At 45.5% G+C, this 27,352-nt stretch overlaps 1 protein-coding gene across 1 annotated transcript in view; it reads right to left on the reverse strand.

The window, feature by feature from the left end:
* Window positions 1-27,352, reverse strand: part of KIF18A (kinesin family member 18A) — a 222,103-nt gene that overhangs the window by 32,273 nt on the left and 162,478 nt on the right. The window contains exon 16 of the mRNA XM_075325411.1: window positions 18,960-19,052. Coding sequence (XP_075181526.1) covers window positions 18,960-19,052 — 93 coding nt within the window. The remainder of the gene's footprint in view (window positions 1-18,959; window positions 19,053-27,352) is intronic.

The raw sequence follows: 27,352 nt of genomic DNA on the forward strand, positions 1-27,352 counted from the left end.
TGCACCATCCGGCATGCTGCGCACTCCCAAGCGGATGGAGCATGATGGGGGGTGCGCAGCATGGCGGATGGAGCACGTTTGGGAGTGCGCAGCATGGCGGATGGAGCACGTTTGGGAGTGCGCAGCATGACGGATGGAGCACGTTTCGGAGTGCGCAGCATGACGGATGGAGCACGTTTCGGAGTGCGCAGCATGACGGATGGAGCACGTTTGGGAGTGCGCAGCATGCCGGATGGTGCACGATGGGGAGTGCGCAGTATGGCGGATGGAGCACGTTTCGGAGTGCGCAGTATGGCGGATGGAGCACGTTTGGGAGTGCGCAGCATGGCGGATGGAGCACGTTTGGGAGTACGCAGCATGGCGGATGGACCACGTTTGGGAGTGCGCAGCATGGCGGATGGAGCACGTTTGGGAGTGCGCAGCATGGCGGATGGAGCACGTTTGGGAGTGCGCAGCATGCCGGATGGTGCACGATGGGGAGTGCGCAGTATGGCGGATGGAGCACGATGGGGAGTGCGCAGCATGGCGGATGGAGCACGTTTGGGAGTGCGCAGCATGGCGGATGGAGCACGTTTGGGAGTGCGCAGCATGGCGGATGGACCACGTTTGGGAGTGCGCAGCATGGCGGATGGACCACGTTTGGGAGTGCGCAGCATGGCGGATGGAGCACGTTTGGGAGTGCGCAGCATGGCGGGTGGAGCACGTTTGGGAGTGCGCAGCATGGCGGATGGAGCATGATAGGGGGTGCGCAGCATGGCGGATGGAGCACGTTTGGGAGTGCGCAGCATTGCGGATAGAGCACGATGGGGAGTGCGCAGCATGGCGGATAGAGCACGATGGGGAGTGCGCAGCATGGCGGATGGAGCACGTTTGGCAGTGCGCAGCATGGGGGATGCAGCATGATGGGGAGTGCGCAGTATGGCGGATGGAGCACGTTTGGGAGTGCGCAGTATGGCGGATGGAGCACGATGGGGAGTGCGCAGCATGGCGGATGGAGCACGTTTGGGAGTGCGCAGCATGGCGGATGGAGCACGTTTGGGAGTGCGCAGCATGGCGGATGGACCACGTTTGGGAGTGCGCAGCATGGCGGATGGACCACGTTTGGGAGTGCGCAGCATGGCGGATGGAGCACGTTTGGGAGTGCGCAGCATGGCGGGTGGAGCACGTTTGGGAGTGCGCAGCATGGCGGATGGAGCATGATAGGGGGTGCGCAGCATGGCGGATGGAGCACGTTTGGGAGTGCGCAGCATTGCGGATAGAGCACGATGGGGAGTGCGCAGCATGGCGGATAGAGCACGATGGGGAGTGCGCAGCATGGCGGATGGAGCACGTTTGGCAGTGCGCAGCATGGGGGATGCAGCATGATGGGGAGTGCGCAGTATGGCGGATGGAGCACGTTTGGGAGTGCGCAGCATGGCGGATGGACCACGTTTGGGAGTGCGCAGCATGGCGGATGGAGCACGTTTGGGAGTGCGCAGCATGGGGGATGCAGCACGATGGGGGGTGCGCAGCATGGGGGATGGAGCACGATGGGAGGTGCACACCTCCCCCCAACACACACACACACGCGCACTGCACAACACACACACACTAGGAATCACAAACAACGCCCTACACAGACACCCACACACACAGACAACGCTGCACACACAAATATACGCACATACTGCACAACACACACATTGCTCAAAACATACCTCCCCCCAAAACACACCACACACACACAAACCGCACAACACACACACAACGCTACAGACACACAGCGCTCCACAAACAACGCAACACACGCAACACACATACAACACCGCTCTCACCCCCCGCGACACTCAGAACATGTACAGCGCCCTACACAAACACTTGGTAACTACACACAACAACATCTATATATATATATATGTATATATATATATATATATATATATATATATATATATATATATATATATATATATATATATATATATATATATATATATATATATATATATATATATATATATATATATATAACAAAAATCATACATGAACTACACAATACGTAAATTCTAGAATACCCGATGCGTAGAATCGGGCCACCTTCTAGTATATATATATATATATATATATATATATATTGTACTGTAGCATGCACACCTATTTTAAACTATAAAATGAGCTTTTCTATTGTTTTATCCTATTTATGAAAAGACTACTCCATAGCACAATTTTTTGGGTGGGAGTTTTGTTTCTGCAGCTTCTGTAGGTTTGCTTCAAATAAACTCTGTAGTTAGAGGTGGCAGTCATATTCTTTCCACCAATCTATTTTCTTTCTAGTTTTCCTTAGTAGCAGACGTAGCTAGCAGAATTTCATCATTAGATAATTTATCAAAGAGTAGTCTAAAAGCAAGCGATTTTAAACTGTCCTCCCAATGTTACTTGTGTGGAGACAATTGCATGACGGGCAGTACTATTATAGAACCTCTGTATAACGTCCCATGATTTTCGTGCAGAGATTCTGTTACAATTACTAATAGCTATGCACGATATTCACTGTGCCTCAGCAGCTGCGTCACCTACAGGCCCAATGTGAGATCAGGCAAGAGAGAATGAATGGTGGGACTCACCTACACACCACCTAATGTCAGATGAGGCAGGAGCATATCACTGGTGGGACTCACCTAATGTGAGATTGTGCAGAAGAGTATCACTGGTGGGACTCCCCTACACGCTAAGGCTATGTGCCCACATTGCGTTCTGTTCCTGCAGAAATTTCTGCAGTGATTTGAACAGCACACGTGCGCTTCAAATCGCTGCAGAAACAGTCCGTAATGAAAAGCCGATTTCATGCGCTCTGGATGCAGCCTCTCCCATAGACACAGCGGGACCTGCATCCAAAGCGCATGAAAAGTGACATGTTGCTTTTTAGAACGCAGCGCTTCGGCAGCAGCCGAAGCGCTGCGTTCTAACACGCAACAGGTGCATAGATTAGGCACAATTTTCATAGATTGTGCAGGGGAGGCAGGACGCATGCAGTTACGCTGCGGTGCAGAACGCAGCGTAACTGCATGAAAATACGCTACGTGGGCACATAGCCTTAGTGTGAGATCAAGCAGGAGCGAATCCCTAATTGGATACACCTACACGTCGAGCGTGAGATCAGGCAGGAGAGAATCACTGGTGGGACTCTGTATAGGAGAAGTCATTCTAACAGAAGGCACCCCAGCTTTAACCAAAACTTACATAAAAATCCGTAATAAGTAAACAAACAAACTGCTAGTGATTAGCTTTATGATATGCAAGTTAGAAAATTCCCTCTTGGCTGCGTTTGATGAATAGAAAAACAATTACTATTCCGCATAGAAACTAGACACCAACGTTAAAAATAATTTGTTTTCTGGGACTCACAAACAACAATCATAACGGCTATTAGTGGATAATACATGTTGACAGCAGACATCAACATTACACTACATGATGACATGTATACAGGTATTAATTCATTGCCAATCTTTAACCTAATGTTATCATTTATCAATGAACACAACAGTGGTATCTACAACCCACAATGTTTCACAGAGGTTAATCTGCTCATGATCCGATCAGTTTTTTGTGTGGCAGGGGCCAAAATTAATTATGCTCTTGTCCTACTGAAGACATGATACAAGGGCAGGCTTTTACTCAGGGGTGTTTAACCTTTTGATGTCTCTAGGCCACATTGAAAGAAGAGTTGTCTAGGGCTGCACAGGGACCTTTGGTCATGTGATCATTATGTCACCAAAGGTCCTTTTTCCCTTTGGAAGCAGCACTGATAATGCTAGTTCACCACAATGAGTGCAGTTTTTGTTTTTTTTTTTTGTTTAGCACAAATGGTCCGGTGACAAACCCTCCCATCACACCGGACGCCGAGTAAAGTTTAGTTGTAGCTAGTTATAAAGCAGACAGACACAGGACAGTGAGAAGGAAAATGAGGGACAAAACTGATATCTTGGTACAGACATTTTTTTTTTTTTTTTTACATATTCCTCAGTTTAAGAGTATGCTCACATTTGCATATAAAATCTGATGAGTGTAATGCGATGTTTTATCGGCTAGCACTCGCTCCAATGTTATGACTGAGCAATGTTGATCAGCAGGTTTATTTTTTATGACCAATAGCCTTGAGGAAGCGAGTCATTTGGTTCTATTTTCTGTGGTTGCCTCTCGTCTTGCGCTTTTCTATGTATGTTTTGATTGTATGTTAATGCCCACGATTTAGAACTGTGACCATTGTGTCTATTATACTTGTTTCTACTTATTCCAACATGGGCATATCAGCTGTTCTACAATTATACACTAAGGTGTGAATCCTGACATGCTATGTTACTGTGTCTAATAGTCTTTAAATGGAACCATTCACCAGGATTTTCGTTTATAACCTAAAGCCAGTGCTATACTGGCATTATCAGGCTGAGTCTATACATACCTTTAGTGGTCAGCTCAGATGTTTAGGTTTTGAAATCCAAGAAAGTAAAGTTTGTAAAATAAACAGCTTCTTGAGGGACAGCAGCTGAGGATCAGATAATATCTGGGGGGGGGGGGGGGGGTATTCAGAGTTATCCCCTCCCCCTGTTGAAATTAGCATAAGTATTATACAAACGATTCACTTTTTCTCTTCCAGGACCGGTGTGAGGTCATACCCATGTGACCAAAAGGGGGGGGGGGCCTCAGTTAACAGAAATTATTATTATTATTATTATTATAAATCTTTATTTCTATAGCGCCAACATATTCCGCAGCACTTTACAATTCAGGAGGTCTTATACAAACAAATAGCAGTTATAGAAAATACAATGATTAGCTTAAGGAAAAAAAAACAACCCTGCTCGTGAGAGCTTACAATCTACAATGAGATGGGGGATGGAAACAAGGTGCAAGTGCTTATTTACAATGACAATGAGATGGGGGATAGATAAGGGATGTCTTAACCAGTTGGCCAGAACCTTGAGATGCATTTGGGTGCAGTGGAGTTTGATGTGGAGTTATTTAAATTCAATTCGGCTAGGGAGTGTGATAGGGCGCCCTAAAAAGATGCGTTTTTAGGGAGCGTCTGAAGTGGAGTAAGTTGTGATTCATCCTAGCTTCTTGGGGTAGAGCGTTCCAGAGGATTGGTGCAGCTCGGGAGACGTCTTGGATCCGGGAGTGGGAAGTTCAAATTAGTGTGGATGTTAGTCGAAAATCATTTGCAGAGTGTAGAGAACGGGTGGGATGATAGACAGAGAGGAGGGTGGAGATGTAGGGAGGAGCCGCACTGTGGAGAGCATTGTGGTTGAGAGCAAGCAATTTGAATTGGATCCTGTGATATATAGGCAGCCAGTGCAATGACTGGCACAGAGAAGAGGCATCCGAGTAGCGGTTAGCCAGGTAGGTGGCTGCTGCATATATAGGAAGTGAAGGAAAGGTCGGTGTCAAGTATAACACCCAGACAGCGAGCCTGCTGCCTTGGAGTTATTGTGGTGCCACACACAGAGAGGGTGATGTTGGGTTTAGGGAGGTTAGAAGACGGAGGGAATAAAAGAAGTTCAATTTTGGAAAGGTTACGTTTCAGATAGAGTGCAGACATGATGCTGCAAACTGCAGTCAGACAGTCACTTGTGTTCTGTACTACAGTGGGGGTAAGGTCACGGGATGAGGTGTATAGTTGTGTGTCATATGCATAAAGATGGTACTGGAAGCCAAATCTACTGATGGTCTGTCCAATTGGGGCAGTGTAGAGGGAGAAAAGAAGAGGGCCAAGGACTGAACCTTGAGGAACCCCAACAGTGAGTGGAAGAGGAGCAGATGTGGAGCCAGCAAATGATACAATGAATGAGCGGCCAGAAAGATAGGAAGAAAACCAGGAGAGAGCGGTGTCCTTTAGGCCGATCGAATGGAGCATAGAGAGAAGGAGATGGTGGTCAACAGTGTTGAAGGCTGCAGAGAGCTCAAGAAGAATAAGCAGAGAGTGGTCACAGTTACGTTTTGCTGTCAGTAGGTCAATGGTCACTTTAACAAGGGCAGTTTCTGTTGAGTGTAAAGGGCGGAAGCCAGATTGTAAAGGATCTAGAAGAGAGAGAGGAGAGGTGATGTAGCGGGTGAATGTTGCTTTGTGGCATCAGATTTATTGGCTGAGGCCCTGCCCATTCTGATCACATGGCTATGACCTCACACAGGTCCTACTAGGTCGATTGTATCATACGTATGCCAATTCTAACAGGGGGAGGGGATAATTATGAATACCCCCCCAGATATTATCTGATCCTCAGCTGCTGTCACTCAAGAAGCTGCTGATTTTATAAACTTTACTTTCTTGGGTTTCAAAACCTAAACATCCGAGCAGACAACTAAAAGGTATGTAGAGAATCAGCCTGATAGTGCCAGTATAGCACTGGCTTTAGGTTCTATACGAAAATCCTGGTGATTGGTTCCCTTTAACTATGGTCTTTGTAACTTGCCAAATTTGTGTACGAATAAAACATTTAACTTTATTAAGCATGTAAAGCTCAATTTTTTCCTCCTTTTTGCAAATATTTGTTAATGTGTGGAGTTGATTTTTTGACATCTAAGACAGTTCATCTTATTTTTCCATGGCTTATTTTTCAGTTTAAACATGTAAAATAAAAAAAAAAAATTAGACTGTACTTGGATGTCAGAGTGCAGTCTGATATACACAGAAACAGTTACTCTTCCATCTCTGGATCATATACAAGTGTTTGACGGACACAATGGCGGGGACTATGGGGACATTTATAGGAATCTACACAAAAATACACTTCTGAGGGTGAGATGGAGCACACAGAGACAGGCAATGGAGAAACTGTAGAAGTTAACTTCCCCATCTTCTCCGCATTGGCGATCCAATTCTCGCACGTGAGAGAATCAGATCGAGATGAATGACACTTGGCTAACGCTAGCTGCTGAGTTTGAGCCGAGTGTCATTAGCATATCGTATCAGATTCTCTCACTTCGGATGCTATACATCAGTGTGACCATGGCTTTAATTGTAATAGGAGACCAAACCGGATCACTGGAAAGGAGGGAAATAAAGTGCTATATGCTTGATTTTTCAGCACTTTTTACGCTTTGTGATCTTTAAAAGCTGGGTTCACATAAACATTCTGGGTTCTCCATTTACTTTACTAAAGGGAAACAGACTCTAAATGTTAAAACTTTGAACTCAACCTATTTACCTAAAATTTTCTTCCACTTTGCAGGACATAATGTATAAGATCACATTATTGTTCATGAATAAAATGGATCAGCTTTCAGAAGGCTTTTTTTTTTAAGAAAAAAAAAGTTAGACATAGTTATGACAATGGATGGTACATTCATAGATTTACAGTATACTAGTAAATATAATTATACGTCTTGAACCTTTCAGCACCGCTGACTGTCTGAACGGGATCCTAATGGCTTCCCTCTCTGATTTGTTACAAAAAAAGACCAAGGCAAAAACGGACAGCTCTTTACTACAAAAAATGCAGAGTATGGTAAATCTGATTAAAACTGGCACATAAAATAGGACATAAGTAGAGTTAGGCGCGGTTCTAGGTTCGTGGTTCTCCAGTTCGCGGCTCGAGTGATTTTGGGGGCTGTTCTAGATCGAACTAGAACTCGAGCTTTTTTGCAAAAGCTCGATAGTTCTAGATACGTGCGAGAACGGTTCTAGCAGCAAAAAAAACAGCTAATTCCTAGCTGGCTTTCCGCTGTAATAGTGTAAGTCACTCTGTGACTCACACTATTATGAAATTTCAGTGTATAGTGTGCGGGAACAGCGCCTTTAAATCACTGCTGTATGGATAATGGCGATCGCCATTTTTTTTTTTTTTTCCCTTGTCTTCCTTCCCTAAGCGCGCGCGTGTAGTGGGGAGGGCCAGCATGTCAGCCAATCCCAGAAACACACACAGCTAAGTGGACTTTTAGCCAGAGAAGCAACGGCATGTGTGATAGGATGTCCATGTCACATGTCCCTGCATTATAAAACCGGACATTTTCCTCCAGGACGCCATTATCTGCCTTCTGCGTCCTTGGTGTCAGACATCACTGGCGCAGCTCCGTCCTGAGTCCTATCGCCGATACTGCTGTATGTGCTCCATACACAGCGCTGGACAGCTTAGGGAGAGCACTTTCTATCAGTCCTTTTAAGGGCTCGTACCGGCAGGGTCAGAGCCATAGGTGACAGGTCCTGAAAACCGAGTTTAACAGCTACACAAGATGACAGCGTCTGTGTAGCTAAGGTCAGGGATTTCCTCGCTGCATTTCCCCATTAGGAGGGAATAGAAAGGCAGGCTTCCTTTCCTCTACCCAGACCCACAACCCTGGCACTGTACCCTCCTGTCCTCTGCACACTCAAACTCATAACTAAGCCATTATACTAGAAAACACTGAGTGTACCTAGTGGCATCCTAAACGTGGCTATTGGACTTCTGTATTGTCCCAGTAGTGCACAGATATTTGCAGCACCTCTGCCTGCATTGCACACTCAAACTGATAGTTACTAAGCCATTATACTAGCAATTTATGCTGCCAGTTTAAGGGCCGTAGTTGCATTGTCAGGGATATTTATTCTTTATTATTCTGCGGTTAATAAAGCTAGACCACCGCTGCAATCTACACCACCTCTCAATTTTTACTACCACATTTTCAGTGCACAATCTTGTTGCAATCAACATGAGTGGCAAAATGACAGATGCTGGTGGAAAGGGGAAGAGGCGTGCTGGAAAAGGAAAAAAAGGGTTTGTCCGTGGGGAAGGTGGCAAAGCTCCATTATCATCTGCTGAAGATAGACCATCTACCAGCAAAAGTAAGATGTCTACTACTTACCGTGGACAATCCGATGTGCTCGCTTTTTTACGGACACGAACAACAGGAACAAAGGTAGATGATGGCCAAAAAAGGAAAATGCTTGAATGGATCTCAAGTGGTCCAAAAAGTGCCCTCTCAGCCACTTCAAGTACCGCATCCAAAAAACACCAGTCCTCTGAGTTGTCATCCCAATCAAACTTGCTTTCTCCCAGCTCTGAAGTCTCCCATCAGCCCTGCACAGTATGGTGGAACTGAGATGGCTGAGTCTGCAGAGCTGTTCAGTCACACTATAGCCTGGGAATCAGAGGTCTGCTCCCAAGCTACAGTGAGTACAGACCAGGAAATGGTCTGCACTGATGCCCAGAACCTTTGTGACTCAGATTCAGGCCGTGATGACCAAGTTTCTGAGCATAATGTTGACCCTTTGTGACAAACTGTAACACCTGTGGTTATAGACAATGAGGAACATACTGATGAAGATGAGACGCAGATACCCGATTGGGATGACAACTTAAATATTCGGTCAGGGCAAGAAGAGGCTCGGTCTGAGGGGGAGGGGAGTGCAAACACAACAATTGATGATGAAGTTCTAGATCCCACCTACTGTCAACCCCCAGTCAGGCACTCGAGGAGGTCAACAGAGGCGGTGGAGGAGGATGCAACCGACGAAAAAGTTACCTTGCGCCTTCCTGGACAGAGTCGGAGCACTGGTAGCACGTCTACAACTGCATCCTCAGCCACCACTCTGCCTCTGAGCACTAGTCGGGGGGGCTCAGCAGGTCGCATGCCCTCTAAGCCTTGCCTAGCCTGGTCCTATTTTGACATAGAAAAAGATCGCCCAAATTATGTGATCTGTAAAATTTGTCGTGATTCTGTTAGTAGAGGTCAAAACCTCAGCAGTTTGACAACTTCTTCCATGAATCGTCACATGAATAAATATCATAGGTCCCGGTGGGAAGCTCACCGTGCTGCAATGCGGCCTAGCGGAGCGAACCATCCACGGCCTGCCCCTTCCAGTGCATCCGCGCGCTCTTCATCTTCTAGGACTGTGGGGACAGCTGTCACACCTGGTTTTCCACACACAACTTCCACCACTGTAACCGCAACAGGCACTTTGCTTGGTAGGTCGTCAGTTGGTTTGGAAGGGGAAACAAGTGAGTGTGTACAGCTCTCTCAGACATCGATAGCACCAACGTTGGATGAAGGCAACATCATGTCTCCGCCTGCACTTTCCTCACAAACCTGCATTTTTCCAGGGACACCCTACTCAACACCGTCTACACACAGCAGCCAGATCTCTGTCCCTCAGATGTGGTCAAATAAAAGGCCACTTCCTGCGACCCATGACAAAGCTAAGAGGTTGACTCTATCCCTCTGTAAGCTCTTGGCTACCAAAATGCTGCCTTTCCGCCTAGTGGACACACAGGATTTTAGAGACCTTGTGTCTGTCGCTGTGCCCCAGTACCAGATACCTAGTCGCCACTACTTCTCTGAGAAAGGTGTGCTCGCGCTACACCAGCATGTCGCATACAACATCACCGCTTCCTTGAGAAACTCTGTGTGTGAACGGGTGCATTTCACCACCGATACTTGGACCAGTAAGCATGGACAGGGACGTTACATGTCGCTGACTGGGCACTGGGTAACTATGGTGATAGATGGTGAAGGGTCTGCTGCACAAGTCTTGCCGTCCCCACGACTTGTGTGTCAATCCTCTGTCTGTCCAAGTTCCGCCACTGTTTCTGCCTCCTCCACCTCATCTGGGTCCTCCACCTCCGCTCCAAGCCTGCCTGGTTAGGCCACCAGTGTTCTCACTGCGCAGAAGGAATCACGCACCCCTCATTACTATGCTGGCAGCAGAGCGCAACGGCATCAGGCGGTCTTTAGCTTGACATGTCTTGGGAATAGGAGTCACACAGCTGAGGAGTTGTGGTCAGCTCTGCGGTCAGACTTTAATAAATGGTTGTCTCCACTCAACCTGCAGCCTGGTAAGGCAGTGTGCGACAATGCTGCAAACCTGGGTGCGGCCCTTCGCCTGGGCAAGGTGACACACGTGCCTTGTATGGCTCACGTGTTGAACCTTGTCGTCCAGCAATTCTTAACACACTATCCCGGCCTAGATGGCCTTCTGACCAGGGCACGAAAACTGTCTGCTCACTTCCGCCGTTCAACCGCCGCAGCTGAGCGACTTGCATCTCTCCAGAAGTCTTTCGGCCTGCCGGTTCATCGCCTGAAATGCGATGTGGCGACACGCTGGAATTCGACTCTCCACATGTTACAGCAACTGTGGCAGCACCGCCGAGCCCTGGTGCAATACGTCATGACGTATAGCCTGGGCCAACGAGATGCAGAGGTGGGGCAGATCACCCTGATGGAGTGGTCTCAGATCAAGGACCTATGCACCCTTCTGCACAGTTTCGACATGGCGACGAATATGTTTAGCGCTGACAATGCCATTATCAGCATGACAATTCCAGTCATTTACATGCTGGAGCACACGCTAAACACTATTCGGAGTCAGGGGGTGGGACAACAGGAAGGGGAGGAACTACAGGAGGATTCATATACGCAAGGGACAAAAACATCACCAAGGTCCAGACGTTCATCATCACCAACGCAGCAGGCATGGGACCATGGGGGACAGGGATCAACAAGGGCGCATAGTAGCAGGCGAAATGTTGAGGAAGGTGCAGGAGAACATGAAGAAATGGAGGACGAACTGTCCATGGACATGGAAGACTCAGCAGATGAGGGAGACCTTGGTCAAATTTCAGTTGAAAGAGGTTGGGGGGAGAGGTCAGAGGAAGAAAGAACGGGTAGCACTTCTATGCCACAAACACAGCGTGGACTTGGTCCGCATGGCTGCGCAAGACACATGAGTGCCTTCTTGTTGCACTACCTCCAACATGACCCTCGTATTGTCAAAATTAGAAGTGATGATGACTACTGGATTGCCACACTATTAGATCCCCGGTACAAGTCCAAATTTTGTGACATAATTCCAGCCATAGAAAGGGACGCACGTATGCAGGAGTATCAGCAGAAGCTGTTACTCGATCTTAGCTCGGCTTTTCCACCAAACAACCGTGCAGGTGCAGGGAGTGATTCTCCCAGTTGTATCTTGACAAACATGGGACGGTCTCGTCATCTTCAACAGTCTACCCATACCAGTAGGACTGTATCTGGTGCTGGTAACAGCAGTTTTATGGAATCTTTTCATAATTTTTTTAGACCCTCCTTTGCAAGGCCACCAGAGACAACAAGTCTGACACATAGTCAACGGCTGGAGAGGATGATACAGGAGTATCTCCAAATGAACATCGATGCCATGACTTTGCAAATGGAGCCTTGCTCCTTTTGGGCTTCAAATCTAGAAAAATGGCCAGAGCTCTCCAGTTACGCCTTGAAGATTTTGTCGTGTCCCACTGCCAGCGTTGTCTCTGAACGTGTCTTCAGTGCTGCTGGGTGTGTGCTGACAGATAAACGCACGCGTCTGTCCAGTGACAATGTGGACAGACTAACGTTCATCAAAATGAACAAGTCATGGATCCACCAGGAATTTACTACCCCTGTGTCATCCTGGGGAGAGTAAATGCTTGTGGATTTGGAATGTTCTTGATGCAAATCAAAACATACTGTTTGCAACTAGGGCACAAGTGCTGCCACTGAATGGGTGGGTGTGTGTGGGGCACAATTTTTGGAAAAAAAGTTAGACTCCGCTTGGAGTAACCCTTGCTTGCTGTGTTTTTTAAAAATGATCCAAGATGAACAGAGCTTGGATCAGGAAAGACTTTGCTACCTACCCCGGTGTCATCCTGGGGACGGTTAAGTATGGCGTATTTTTGAATGTGCTTGATGCAAATCAAAACATCCTGTTTGCAACTAGGCCACAAGTGCTGCCACTGATAAGGTGTCTGGGTGGCCCAATTTTTTGAAAAAAGGGAGACTCCGCTTGGAGTAACCCTTGCGGTGTTTTACATGATTTTAGAAGGGCGTGCCATGCCTATATCTGTGTCTCGTCCTCTTTTTCCTCGTAACGCTGTTTTGTTTTCACATGAGAATTTGTCCTTGTCACTTTCCCATGTGTTTGTGTTGTGAGTTGTTTGTCACCTTTTGGACACCTTTGAGGGTGTATTCTAGGTGTTTTATGTGTTTGTGATTGCCTGCCATTGTTTCCTATGCAGTTCGAGTTCGGTTCGTCGAACGTTCGATGAACCGAACTCGAACGGGAGCTCCGTTCGGCGAACCGACCTCGAGCCGAACCGCGACCGGTTCGCTCATCTCTAGACATAAGTGTAATGTGCTAAAATATTAATATTCAAACACCCCAGAAACGTGTCAAATGTTTTCTTGGATGAGTGGTGAGGAAAAAAAAAAGAAAAAAGAAAATTTTTTTCTACAACTTTCAAGCAGGCTTCTCATCTGAGCTCTTTTCGTGAGAAATCAGAAAAAAGGTGAGTTGTCTAGTAGTCTGAGTTCTGGCCTGTGACCATCATAAGGAATATTCGGATTGTCAGCTGTGTACCCAGGCAGACTGTGTAAATGCAGAGGGTGAGAAACATAAAACTGTTTAGGCATACATGTAGACACTTTGGGCCGAGTCATCAAAGCTTTTACACCACACCTCTAACATAAAAAGCTATAATGTTTTGGCGCACCATGACACTACACTAACATTTTGTGCCTTTGGAAGTTTCACGCCATATTTGCTCAGATCAGGCAAAGTGGATAGGACAGAGGCATGACAACATCAAAGCATCCAATTCTTGAATGGTCATGTTCATTACCCCTCAAATCTTACTACAGTTGCCAACTGGAGTAAGATATGTGGCGAGGTGCAAATGGAGGCGTTGGGGACTTTTCAGACTCTGATTCCATAAAGGGAAGGTATCGTCAAAAAAAAAAAAAAAAAAAAAGTTCTATAACTGAAAAAATGTAAAGTAATAATGTTTTAATGTTTTGTTTAAATATTATTGTTTTTAATTGAGCAAAATATAAAAAAAAATTAAAAAGTTTGATATTTTCCACTGTTTAACACTAGGGGGAGCAGCTGCTGAAATCCTACAGAAATCTCACTGTATAAAAAGCTCACATTACAGCCTGCAGTAAAGTGGGCGGAGTCTGCTCTCCTGTGTGTGATGTCACGCCTCCCTTCTCCCAATCTGAGTGTTTACAACAGATAACAGAGAATGACATGTAGGGACATAGTGCAGAGCCATTTTGTTGATGACCACAAATGTCTAAAGTGTCACCAAGGACAGCAGGAGTATCACACAGGATAGGATTAGATACACGGCTCAGCAGACAGTATCACACAGGAGAGGATTAGATACACAGCTCAGCAGACCATATCACACAGCAGAGGGTTAGATACACAGCTTTGCAGACATCACACAGGATAGGATTAGATACACAGCTCACCAGACAGTATCACACGATAGGATTAGATACAAAGCCCTGCAGACAGTATCACACAGGAGAGGATTAGATACACAGCCCTGCAGACAGTATCACACAGGAGAGGATTAGATATGTAGCTCAGCAGACAGTATCACACAAGATAGGATTAGATACAGAGCTGGGGCTTGGGAGAATGGAAGGAGGGGGTGTCATTGGAGACGGTAACGGCGGGGGGGGGGGGGGCGACGGCAGTAGCTAGGGCAGAGCAGGGGCTGGGGAGAACGGAGGGATGGGATGTCATCGGAGACGGTAACGGGGGGGAGGAGAGGGGAGGCGGTACCTACTCACACATCCCGGCGGTTGACAGGGGTAAAGTGGAGCAAACAGCACATGTTGTGAGCTCCACAATAATGGCGCTGATGTCCTCCCTCTGCTGTGATCTGGACAGCCCAGGGTGTGCGTCCAGGTCACAGCAGACGCCCACTGTAACGTTACTGAAGGGGTCGGATTCCTACTACTGTTCTCTATGCACAGGGGCTGCCATAAAGAAATGAGTTACGGTCATTACACACAGCAAATCCAGCATGGCAGCCCCCAGTGCCTCAAGTAAAATAAGAATTAAATAAAAACTAAATAAGCTGCGATTTTCATTTTGTATTAGAAATACTTTATTTCATAATCACTATTTTTAACCCCTTCATGACCGGCCGATTTTTCGCCTTTTTTTTCCGCCACTCTTTTTCTGAGAGCCGTAACTTTTTTATTTTTCAGTCAATATGGTCATATGAGGGCTCTTTTTGCGGAACGAGCTGTACTTTTAAATGAAACCATCAGTTTTACCATATAGTGTACTGGAAAACGGCAAAAAAATTCCAAATGCAGAAAAATTGCAAAAAAAGTGCGATAGCAATGTGGTTTTTGAGATATTTTATTCACTGTGTTCACTATATGGTAAAACTGATGTGTGGGTGTGATGCCTCAGGTCAGTGCCAGTTCGTAGACACCAAACCTGTATAGGTTTACTTTTATATAAGGGGTTAAAAAAAAACAAAACGGACGTTTGTCCGAAAAAAGTGGCGCACGTTTTATGCCATATTCCGTGACCCATAGCGTTCTCATTTTTCGGGATCTATGGCTCAGTGATGGCTTATTTTTTGCGTCTCGAGCTGACGTTTTTAACGATACCATTTTTGCGCAGATGCTACATTTTGATCGCCTGTTATTGCATTTTGCGCAAAAGTTGTGGCGACAAAAAAACGTCGTTTTGGTGTTTGGAATTTTTTGGCTGCTACGCCGTATACTGACCAGATTAATTTTATATTTTGATAGATCGGGCGTTTCTGAACGCGGCGATACCAAACGTGTGTATATTTTTCATTTTTTTTAACCCTTTACTTTTCGATGGGGCGAATTGGGGGTGATTTGAACTTTTAGTTTTTTTTTAAATTTTTTAAAAACTTTTTTTTAAAACTTTTTTTTTATTTTACTAGTCCCCCTAGGACTATTGCGATCAGCAATCCGATCGCTCTGCAGTATCTGCTGATCACAGCTACACAGCTGTAAACAGCAGATACGCTCTCTTTCTCTTTTGCTGTGCCGCTGGCACAGCGAAAGTGAAAGCAAGTCATGTGTAGTACAGGAGTCATCACATGACCCTGTGCTACCATGACAACTATCGGAAGTCACGTGATCGCGTCACGTGACTTCCGGTATCGGGCGGTAAGTAAATGTTTACCGCGATCGCGCTTATAATGGCGCTGTCACGTATTGACAGCGCCATTTAAGGGGTTAATCGGCACGAGCAGATAACGATTCTGCTCGTGCCTAGCAGGCACACATCTCAGCTGTGAAAATCAGCTGAGATGTGCGCCGTTCGCGGCATGCTGCCGCCGGAGGACCGCGGGCAGTAACATTATGACATTTAGGACGTAATTTTACTGCCCGCGGTCGTTAAGGGGTAATTACAAAAATAAAAAAACGAGACACCTTCTCTTTAAGAGGCGTGCGGCTCTTAATAAATCAAGAGCACCATCCTCCAGCACACTCCCTCTTCATAACAGGAGTGAATAACACCAGTCTTGATAAATCGGGGTCACATGTTCCAAGTAAAGGTGCAACAACGTGAAGAGAAAATATATTGGGAATGAAAACCTGGAAATGAAATGGGAGCACCAGTCAAATGAAAATCGACCACGATTATAAGAGTCTTACAGAAAATATTGAGCAAAACTACTGTCATTTGTTGAAAATTCACATTGCAATACAGTAAAGTAGGTTATACTATATTAAGCTATTTTTTGAGCAACTTTTACTAAAATTGGACAAAATCTGAAACGTTTACTTAGAGCAGGCTGTCGTCCGTAAGAAATAGGATAGAGGGAATCGCCAAGATTAAAATACTTCAGTGCTTTTGTTGACAGGTAAAATCCATACAGTTATGCTGGATATTAAATATGGTTCTTTAAATATGGACTAATGACCGCAGTTTAACAGGTGGCCGAAGGGTTGCAATTTCCGTGTAAAGTCCACCTTCCGTTACAACATCTTGAACCAATTAAGATTGAGAACTAGCTCCCCAGAAGGTGCAACTAGGTCTATATAAATCCTCATTTTAATTGGGGTGTTTGTTATTTGGGAGCTTTTTTGTTTTTTCCCTAAGATGGGAAAACAGATGTCGTTTACTCAGAATGACTCGGTTGCGTTTTGTTTTGCTGTGAAGCTAGACTTGTCACCACATTACTATATTGTTCCCGTAGAATTAAGTGGGGATAAAGATCTTTGGGTATCAGGTTACGTAGCTTATAGCCTTCCATAAAATTAAATCCATGTGTGATATATGTCGTGGGACACAAAACAACGTTCTGTATCTTTAAAGTTTGAGAAGTCAGTCCAAAATGCAGCCGACTTATTACTGTGGTCTATGCTGGATGGAATATCTTAAGGGCCTGAGTCATTACACTTTTAGGTCAGTATTCTGACATAAGAAGCTTTGATAAGTCGCAACATTTTGGCGCAATTCAAGACTGCACTAATAATTTCAGAGTTTTAGAACTCACATTTCTACCCAGCTCTGACAAAATTGGCGGAGCGGAAGCTGGACAGGGGCGTAGTGACCACCACTCGTGAAATCGTGATTAGTAGCATCATTTGCTATGTCAGGGGCTGGAGTAGGATTTTTGGCAAGATGCACACAGAGGTGCATGCCACTTCACCAATTCTTTTGAGTCATGAAGAGATAGATGCCAGTTTTAATGAATCAGCGCCTAAGTTTACACTATGCATTAGATAACTTACATGGTATCACAAAGTTGTTACAAAATTTGTGGGGTTTTTTTTTGCATGAAGGAACTGCTTAAGAACAAAGTGATTGGGCATAAGGAAATCTAAAAGTCTTACCTGTTGTCAGCAGTTTTTACTGTACCACTTTTCGGATTTTTCCTCTCCTTATTTCAGACATCGTTTGACTTGTCTCAAACGATCATTGTGAACGCTGTGTCTCCTGTCTGCACACTGACACTGGATGATCGCAGTGGCACATTCAGTGTCAGTGCAGGTGCGCTGTGATTACTCATTCAAGGAGCCAGATATCTGCGTGCACTCCCAGCCATAATGCCAGCACTCTTAGATTGTCATTTGTGGTGTTGGAGCATGCCGAGCTGCTCCAGTTCATGGTCAGAACATACCACAGTTCCTAGCCAGGGTGTATGCAGATTGCAATGTAAAGGCTCACAGCTCTTTCTTTCTGTGAAGTAACAGATTTCACTGCCTGTTTTATCACAGGAGCAAGTATTTCTGCTGAATCTCCAGTCTTCTGTTCAAATACAATAAGCATAAAGTATTTTTGCCTATGGTGACACTAAGTAGAAAAATGAGTTGTGTGTTCCACTGCGACAGGTCATTGCCCCCACAATAGCTCTGCAACAAGCAAGTTGGACTAAACTAGACTTTCTGCAATGGTTTTATGCATGAACATTGTAATATTTTTTTTTATAACATCAGTTCCAATACCTCATTACAAACAGACTGTTATGGTAAAATAACTCTCCCTTCATAGACAGGTGCTATAATCTGGCATAAAAGGCAGGGGTTGGCAACTTTTTTTTTTTTATTGACGACCTATCATTAGGATAGACCATCAATATCTGATGGGTGGAGGTGCAACATCCGGCACTGCTGCCAATCAGCTGTTCACTGGTGCTGGATGAATGTGGTCAGTTGTAGAGCAGAACTAAACCACAACATAAACGGCATAGTGGCCATTGGCCGGGTTGTGCACATCTTTACCCTATGGATTCAATTATGGGGCAGATGTGCAGTACATGGCTGTGGCCACTATACAGTTAATGGAACTGTGTCGCTAAGTGACTAATCACAAGTGGCCACTGCTGACATCAGAAACAGCTGATTGGCAGGGATAGTGTGCGTTGCACTCCCATCAATTAGATATTGAAGACATCCTAAGGGTAAGGCCATCAATATAAAGATCCAGGACAACCTCTAAACTAGGTCTAGGAAATATTAGGGGTTTTTCCAATTTTGGTTATTCGAGTGTTTTTTTAAAATGTTTACTTGCATTTCTAGTTTTGCAGAAGTTTACTTTCAATTTCCAGAAAAACACAAGAACTAAAGCAAAAAAATAAAATAAAAATCAGACTCTTCGGTATTAATCATATATTCAGTGCTGCTCAAAGAAATAAGATATAATGAGAACTGCGGGGATGGTAATCTGGATGCTTCTCTGATATTTAGGAGAAACTTACTTTCTTGTCCAGTACAAGACTCGACAGCGGACATGACGCTTTCGTTAGGTTCTGAGGTGTCTACAGACTGTTCATGACACGGATTCTCTCCACCTACAAGAAAAGTACATTGTTACATTACATTCCTGATACGTGAATATATCAATACTGCAACATCCACCTTCAAAGGCTTCACATGGAGTTGAGAGAGTACCATAATATTTATATTCGCGATACTCGTAACGAGTACTTTGTAATACTCGCGTATTCGTTCCGTCTCCTGGACTCAAACAGAAAATTAGTTGCATTTCCCATTGACTTGCATTGGGGAACCGTGTACCATACACTAAGTTTTTTAACTGCATGAGAGGACCAACGTAGAGAAATACTTTGGCGTAGTGTTGGGGCTCTGTTGCATTGATCAATTCAGTAGCTAAATTTCTCTTGATTCATATATTCATGGCAGTAATGCAGGTTCCATTTTTCACATTTCATTCTTACATATAGCTATTGAATTTTTCATGTCAGTATTCACACAGCAGTTTCTGCTATTACATGTATTCCCCTTACATAGTCACTGGTGTGCATACCTTATCTCCATATAAAAAACGTCTCAAAACCGTGGCAAAAATGCGTCAAAACTGCAGGTACGGTTTTACCACGGTTTTTGACGCGGGTGTGGTATTCTGCCAGAGGATGCAGATTTTTCTTAAGAAAAGTCTATTTTCTAGTGCACACATAGCATTAAGGCTCCTTTTCCAGTTAGCTTGTGCTCTTCGATGAACACTTCCATCAGGTTTTCTACCAAAAGTGTGATTCAGACAAAACTTCCATGAACTATTCACCATAGTGAGACAGGAGGAGTCACTTTGGCCTCTGTTCTGAAGGTGTTCCATATTTTTAGGCACGCATGCAACTGTGTTGATCACACTTTTGTGTAGTAAATAGACAGACGCTGCCAGAACAGATGCCAGATCAAGTCCATGTGCCCATTATAGTGAATGGATTTGTCTGACACAAAGGCATATGTGAACAGAGTCTTAGGCCCTATGCGCACACTGCTTTTTTTGCAGCGGATTTGCTTCAGGATTGGTGCAGTTTTTGTTCATACGCTTTATGCAGTCCTTCCCCAGCAAAGTCTATGAGAAATCCAAAATGCTGTGCACACGTTGCTTCTTTTTTCCTTACAGATTTTGCAGAGTTTCTGCAGCAAAAAGAAGTAGCATGTGACTTCTTTTCTGCGTTTTGCCATTGACAATGTTAAAAAAAACGGAGGGGCAAAAACGCAGTAAAACTACACCAAAATGAGGTAAAAACTAATGTGTTTATGGAGCGTTTTTTCCGCAGGGAGGTGCGTTTTTTACTGGAGAAATAAATCGCAGTGTGCGTACATAGCCTTAGGCTAAGTTCACATTTCCGCTAAAATGTATCAGTCTTAATCCGCTGCTATAGTAAACAATGCTATCCGCTTAGCGGATTCCGTTGTGTCCCATAGACTTGCATTAGTGGCGGATTGCGACTGATGACCCTGCGTTGCGTCTGCTACGTCGCGGTCCGTCGTTTTTTGACTGACCGCTGGGCGGGGAGCAACGCAGAATGTAACGTTTTTCTGGCCTTCAAAATTGACGCACCACGCAGGAATCCGCCACAGTCCGTCACGCTTGTAATGTATGTCTATGGTGCTGGATTCCGTCGTAATCAGTCTTACGACGGAATCCAGGGCTGGATTCAGTCATGCTCTACTGAGCATGCCCAGCAGGTTTGGCACACCCACTGGGCTGTCCCAAACACAAACGGATCATGACTGATCCGTCAAAAAACGGACGCACAGCGGATGCAACGGACCAGTTTTTTTTCACAGGATTCCTGTGAAAGGAATCCTGTGAAAAATACATCCGTTGCATCAGTTGACAACTTAAAAACGACTGATCCATTGCTGACGGACCTAACGGATTTAAAACAACGGAAGTGTGAACCTAGCCTTATACTGTGATTTATGGAAGGCATATACTGTAGGTTTATAACAGCTTTATGCCTCAGGTCAGTGGTTACATTGAAACTAATATTTTATTTATATATCTATCTCGATATCCATCTATATATCCATCTATCTATATCCACCTATCTCCATCTATATATCTATCTATATTTATTTTTTTTTACAGTGTTTGCACATTAAGGCTATGTGCACACAGTGCCTTTTTTATGTAGATTTGGTGCAGATTGTGGCCCATATCTGCATATTTATCTTTATGCCAGCAATGTCAATATGAATTCTGAAATGTTGTGCACATGTTGTTTATTTTATCCTTGCAGATTTGTTGGAGAAAATAATCTGTAGCATGTCAATTTCTGGTGCATTTTTCTTTTTTTCAATTTAGCAGTTTCACTCATTGACTTTATTATGAAAAACACGATACAAAAAACATACCAAAAATGCATGCGTTATTTTGGTGTGTTTTTCTAGAAGGTGCAGATTTGATGCAGAAAATTGCTGCACTCTACTGCAATGTGCACATCTGGCCTTAAAATATTTCATATTTTTTTTAAATATATTTCCATCACCATATTCTGAGAGTTTTAACTTATTTGCTGGCTGACAGATCTGTAAGAAGGCTTGCTTGTTGTTTTTTTGTAGGTTGTGCTTACGTTTTTATTGGTACCATTGCTGGGTTTCCCAACATTTTTATAAACTTTCTAATTTCTGTTGTAATTAACCATAAAAGTGTTGCGCTGTGGGTGCCTTGCCCCTCCCTGTTAACCCCGCACACTCCCCCACCCAAGTTAAAAGGAAAACAAACAAAAAAATAAAAAAAAATAAAATACAGGTTTATTTTTGCATGAAAATTAAACGCTAAAATGTGAGGTTATACAAAACAAAAAACACTAAGAAAGTCTCCTAAAATACTTACATATATGTAATATATCATATGTTTACAATTGCTTTGCTACTTTAAATAGGTTTTAAACTTCAAAGTGCTTCTCTGGTGAAAAGATGGGATAGATGAGAATTTGTGCGGGTCACAGTGAACAGACCCTCAGCGATCAACAGATTGGCAGAATGGGGAATTGTATCTCCGTTAAAAATGGGGCAACAATGTGCGAGACCAACTTGCAGTCCAGTTCTCTATGGGGCTGAGAAGTGCCAAGCTCAGCCTTCCCCTGTAGCCGCACGGAGAATAAATGAATGAACAGTCCGGGGTCTGGATCTCCTGATGGCTATGCCATTTTGTAACAGGGATAAAGTTTCCCGTTGATGATAAAAATGACACAATCTGCTGATCACTAAGTAACACTTCTCTCTGTATACACACATATAGAAAGAAAGCCGTCAGTCACTAATAGGGCCGCTAACCGGACCAAAAACACCAGAAAGAGCAGAAGTTTCAGTGATTAAAAATAATGTCAGGTTACACTGAATCTCTTCTCACAAAACTGCATCAATCCATCCGCTTAGCTTCCCCCGCTCTATAACAAGGTGCCTGCAATTTTGTGGTGACGGGATCCCTGTAAGGCATTTTCAGTCTCAGAAAATGATGATATATCACTCGGACTTCATCAATTTCTGATCGGTTTCACTAGAATAAAATGGGTTTGCACATTGTGTGGAGAGTAGAGCTGCAGTGCAGGGAAGAAAACCGTAAATAAAAAAAAACAAACTCACGATAAAGCCTCATTTATACAGTGGTATTGAGATATATGTGAAAAAAATGGTGCAGCTGTCAGTGTTTTGCATCACCGCGCGAGTTATCACTGCGCGAGTCATCACCATCCGACTCATCAGCGCGAGTAAATCACCATCCGAGTCATCAGCGCGTGTCATCACCATCATGTCATCAGCACGTGTCATCACCATCATGTCATCAGCACGTGTCATCACCATCATGTCATCAGCACGTGTCATCACCATCATGTCATCAGCACGTGTCATCACCATCATGTCATCAGCACGTGTCATCACCATCATGTCATCAGCGCGTGTCATCACCATCATGTCATCAGCGCGTGTCATCACCATCATGTCATCAGCACGTGTCATCACCATCATGTCATCAGCACGTGTCATCACCATCATGTCATCAGCGCGTGTCATCACATCCATGTCAGTGTTTTTCACAGATGGGTCATTCCATGTCAAGTGGACCAGTTTTAAAAATCGTCCCCACTCGACCTCCGATTTTGCTGAAAATTTATCCTTATAGTTGGCATACTAGCTCAACTTTTGCTGCTAAACATGATAAAATTATTACTGGCTATGACAAAACAATATTTCGGCCGTAATTTTGTGTCAAAGTAGCTTGTAAAACGCCTTGCATAAAATTTAGGCCTAACTTTGCCCATATATAACTCAAGACCAAAAACCAATAGTAACTGGTGCTTTGCCCTGTACACCGGATTGGAAATATTTCTGAAATTTCAGTCGACGACCATGATGCATTAATAAATTTTATGCATCCTCATGGACCAGCTAGCTTCTTTCACTGGCCTGTGAGAAATGATACATGCTGGATTCCCGAGCAGTCGATCATTGCAATAATTCCAGCACCAGCTGCAACAGCAATGGGCCGACAATACAGCTTCTCTGAACCCATTATGTTGCAAATTCAGCAACAATTCCAGACCACTTACTTAGACTGAACATTATGGCTTGGATACCAACAAAAGATACCCAATATTAGGCTTGGGATCCTAGGCAAAGACACCCACCCTCAGGCTTCAGAACCTGCGATAGAGAGACCGCCCGCGTCTGGCCTTGCACGGCTATCGGCCATGGCTCCTAGGCGATGGGGCTGCCAATTCTCGAAAAACAGCATTATTACAATTCTTAATAGGATTATAAGACCAATTCTTAGGGAATTGGTTGTGGTATAACCACCATGGACCAACGCAAGGGTTTGAATAGTGCAGTTACCATTCATTGCGTATTAATAAATAACACCCTGTTCAGTAGCATTTTTCTTTTCTTAAACTGAGAGACTCCAAAAAAACCCCAATGATCCTTGTAGAGAAAAATGTGCTCTTTCTAATGATATCAGAATTAATATATTTTAGGGGTACCCTTTGAGAAATTTGACCTAAAATAGGTAAAGAAGGGAATTTTGTTTACTTACCGTAAATTCCTTTTCTTCTAGCTCCTATTGGGAGACCCAGACAATTGGGTGTATAGCTTCTGCCTCCGGAGGCCACACAAAGTATTACACTTTAAAAAGTGTAACCCCTCCCCTCTGGTATACACCCTCCCGTGCATCACAGGCTCCTCAGTTTTGGTGCAAAAGCAGGAAGGAGGAAACTTATAAATTGGCCTAAGGTAAATTCAATCCGAAGGATGTTCGGAGAACTGAAACCATGGACCAAAAGAACAATTCAACATGAACAACATGTGTACACAAAAGAACAACAGCCCGAAGGGAACAGGGGCGGGTGCTGGGTCTCCCAATAGGAGCTAGAAGAAAAGGAATTTACGGTAAGTAAACAAAATTCCCTTCTTCTTTGTCGCTCCATTTTGAGACCCAGACAATTGGGATGTCCAAAAGCAATCCCTGGGTGGGTAAAAGAATACCTCGATAAAGGAGCCGAAAAACGGCCCCCTCTTACAGGTGGGCAACTGCCGCCTGAAGGACTCGCCTACCTAGGCTGGCATCTGCCGAATCATCGGCCTGCACCTGATAGTGTTTCGTGAAAGTGTGCAGACTCGACCAGGTAGCCGCCTGACCTGCCGAGCCGTAGTCTGGTGTCGCAATGCTCAGGACACCGACGACTCTGGTAGAATGGGCCTTCAGTCCAGCAGGAATCGGAAGCCCAAAAGAACGGTATGCTTCAAAAATCGGTTCCTTGATTCACCGAGCCAAGGTTGACTTGAAAACCTGAAAACCCTTACTCTGTTCCGCGATAAGGACAAGAGCGCATCAGACCGGCGCAGGGGCGCCGTGCGAGAAATGTAGAGCTGGAGTGCTCTCACCAGATCTAATAAATGCGAATCCTTTTCACATTGGTGAACTGGATGCGGACCCAAAGAGGGTAAGACGAAACGGGGATACCTTAGGGAGAAAGGCCGGGACCGGACGTAGAACCACCCTATCCTGGTGAAACGCCAGGAAGGAGGCTTTGCATGACAGCTCTGCCAGCTGAGATACTCTTCTGAGTGATGCGACTGCCACTAGGAAGGCCACCCTTTGCGAAAGAAAGAGGGCAAGGCAAACGGCCAGGGAGTAAACCCTGATCAGAGCACCAGGATAAGAAGCTCCTCCAAGTCCTGTGAGAGATCTTGGCGGACGTTGGTTTCCTGGCCAGTCTCATGGTGGCAATGACATCTGGAGATATCCCTGATGACGCTAGGAGCCACCACACAGTGAGGATAAGAGCCGTAGAATTCCGAAGGAAATATGGCCCTTGAGGCAGCAAGTCAGGTCGGTCAGGGAGTGCCCACGGTTGACCCACCGTGAGGTGCCCCAGATCCGGGTACCACGATCACCTCGGCCAGTATGGAGCAACGAGGATGGCGCGGCGACAGTCTGTCCTGATCCTGCGTAACCCTCTGGGCAGTAGTGCCAGAGGAGGAAATACATAAGGCAGTCGAAGCTGCGACCAGTCGTGAACTAGCGCATCTGCCGCCAGAGCTCTGTGATCCTTGGACCGAGCCATGAATGCCGGGACTTTGTTGTAGTGTTGAGACGCCATTAGATCGACGTCCGGCGTTCCCAAACGGCAACAGATCTCTAGAAACACGTGCGGATGAAGGCCATTCCCCTGTGTCCATGTCCTGGCGACTGAGAAAAATCTGCTTCCCAATTTTCCACGCCCGGGATGTAAACTGCGGAGAAGTTGGAGGCTGTGGCTTCCGCCCACAGCCGCATCTGCCGAACTGCTCGGAAGGCTTGAGGACTGCGTGTGCCGTCCTGGTGGTTGATGTACACAACCGCCTTGGCGTTGTCCGACTGAATTCGGATCTGCCTGCCGTCCAGCTACCGCTGGAACACCTTTAGGGCTAAATCCACTGCCCTTATCCCGAGAACATTTAACCGAGGTGAGGACTCTGTCGGAGTCCAGGTTCCCTGAGCCGAGTGGTGGAGGAAGACCGCTCCCCACCCTGACAGACTCGCGTCCGTCGTGACCCCAGCCCCGGCTGGGGGCCGGAAGGATTGTTCCTTCGCCCAGGAAGTGGAAAGAAGACACCACTGAAGAGAGGTTTTGCTGCAAGGGAAAAAGAGACGGTCTTGTCTAGGGACGTCGACCTCCTGTCCCATTAGCGGTGTCCGAAAGAATCGGACGCAGACAAAAAACTGCGCAAGGGAACTGCCTCCCTTGCTGTCACCATCTTCCTGGGACAGTGCATGAGGCGCCTCAAGGGGTGACTGGGCCCGAAGGAGAGATTGCACCCCTGTCTGTAGTGAACGCTGACTATGCAGCGGAAGCTTCACTATCTCTGAGAGAGTATAAAACTCCATCCCGAGAGAAGTCAGTGATTGGGTCGGTGTCAGCTTTGACCCTGGAATTTCGATGAACTACCCGAACCCCTGGAGAGTCTCCAGAGCAATGGTCAGGTTGTGTTGACATGCCACCCAGGAGGGTGTCTTGACTAGAGGATCGTGCAGGTAAGTGATCACCGAGTGGCCCTGTAGGACCGCCACCACTGCTGCCATGACCTTGGTGAAGACCCGTGGGGCTGTCGCCAGGCCGAATGGCAGTGCCACGAACTGAAGGTGTTCATCCCTAATGGCGAAACGCAGAAAGCGTTGAAGCTCGGGTGCGATCGGCACATGGAGATAAGCATCCTTGATGTCAAATGATGGTAGGAAGTCTCCTTGGGACATCGAGGCTTCAGAGTGTTCGGCTCACTCGGGTGGCGGAGACGTTCTGAAGAAACGAGTCGGAGGGCGAGAGCAGAGCTGTATCTTGTAACCGTGAGACAGAATGTCTCTCACCCATCGGTCTTGGACTGCGGCAAGGACGAGACTGTCTAGCAACTTCATCCAATTGCTCGCCAAACAAACGGTCGCCATAAAATGGCAAACCGGTTAAGAACTTCTTGGAAGCAGAGCCTGCCTTCCATTCACGTAGCCACATGGCCCTGCAGACTGCCACTGAATTGGTGGATGCTACCGCTGTACGGCTCGCAGAGTCCAGGAACGGCGTTCATGGCGTAGAACGAAAAAACCTACGCCTGAGAAGTGAAGGACACAACCTGCGTGGCAGAGTTATGTGCAACCGCAATAATCTCAGCCGGAGAAGCTGAGATAGGTTGGAGTGCCCTCACGGCTGCGAAGGCTGGAGCAAAAGATGCGACTATGGCTTCATAGATGGATTTCATCATAAGCGTTATTTGCCTATCAGTGGCAATCGTGAGAGATGGACATCTGCCCCTAATACTACGGATCTAGCCGCCAGCCTAGAGACTGGAGGATCCATCCTGTGAC

The sequence above is a fragment of the Anomaloglossus baeobatrachus genome, chromosome 10, assembly GCF_048569485.1.
Source record: "Anomaloglossus baeobatrachus isolate aAnoBae1 chromosome 10, aAnoBae1.hap1, whole genome shotgun sequence".
Lineage (NCBI taxonomy): Eukaryota > Metazoa > Chordata > Amphibia > Anura > Aromobatidae > Anomaloglossus > Anomaloglossus baeobatrachus.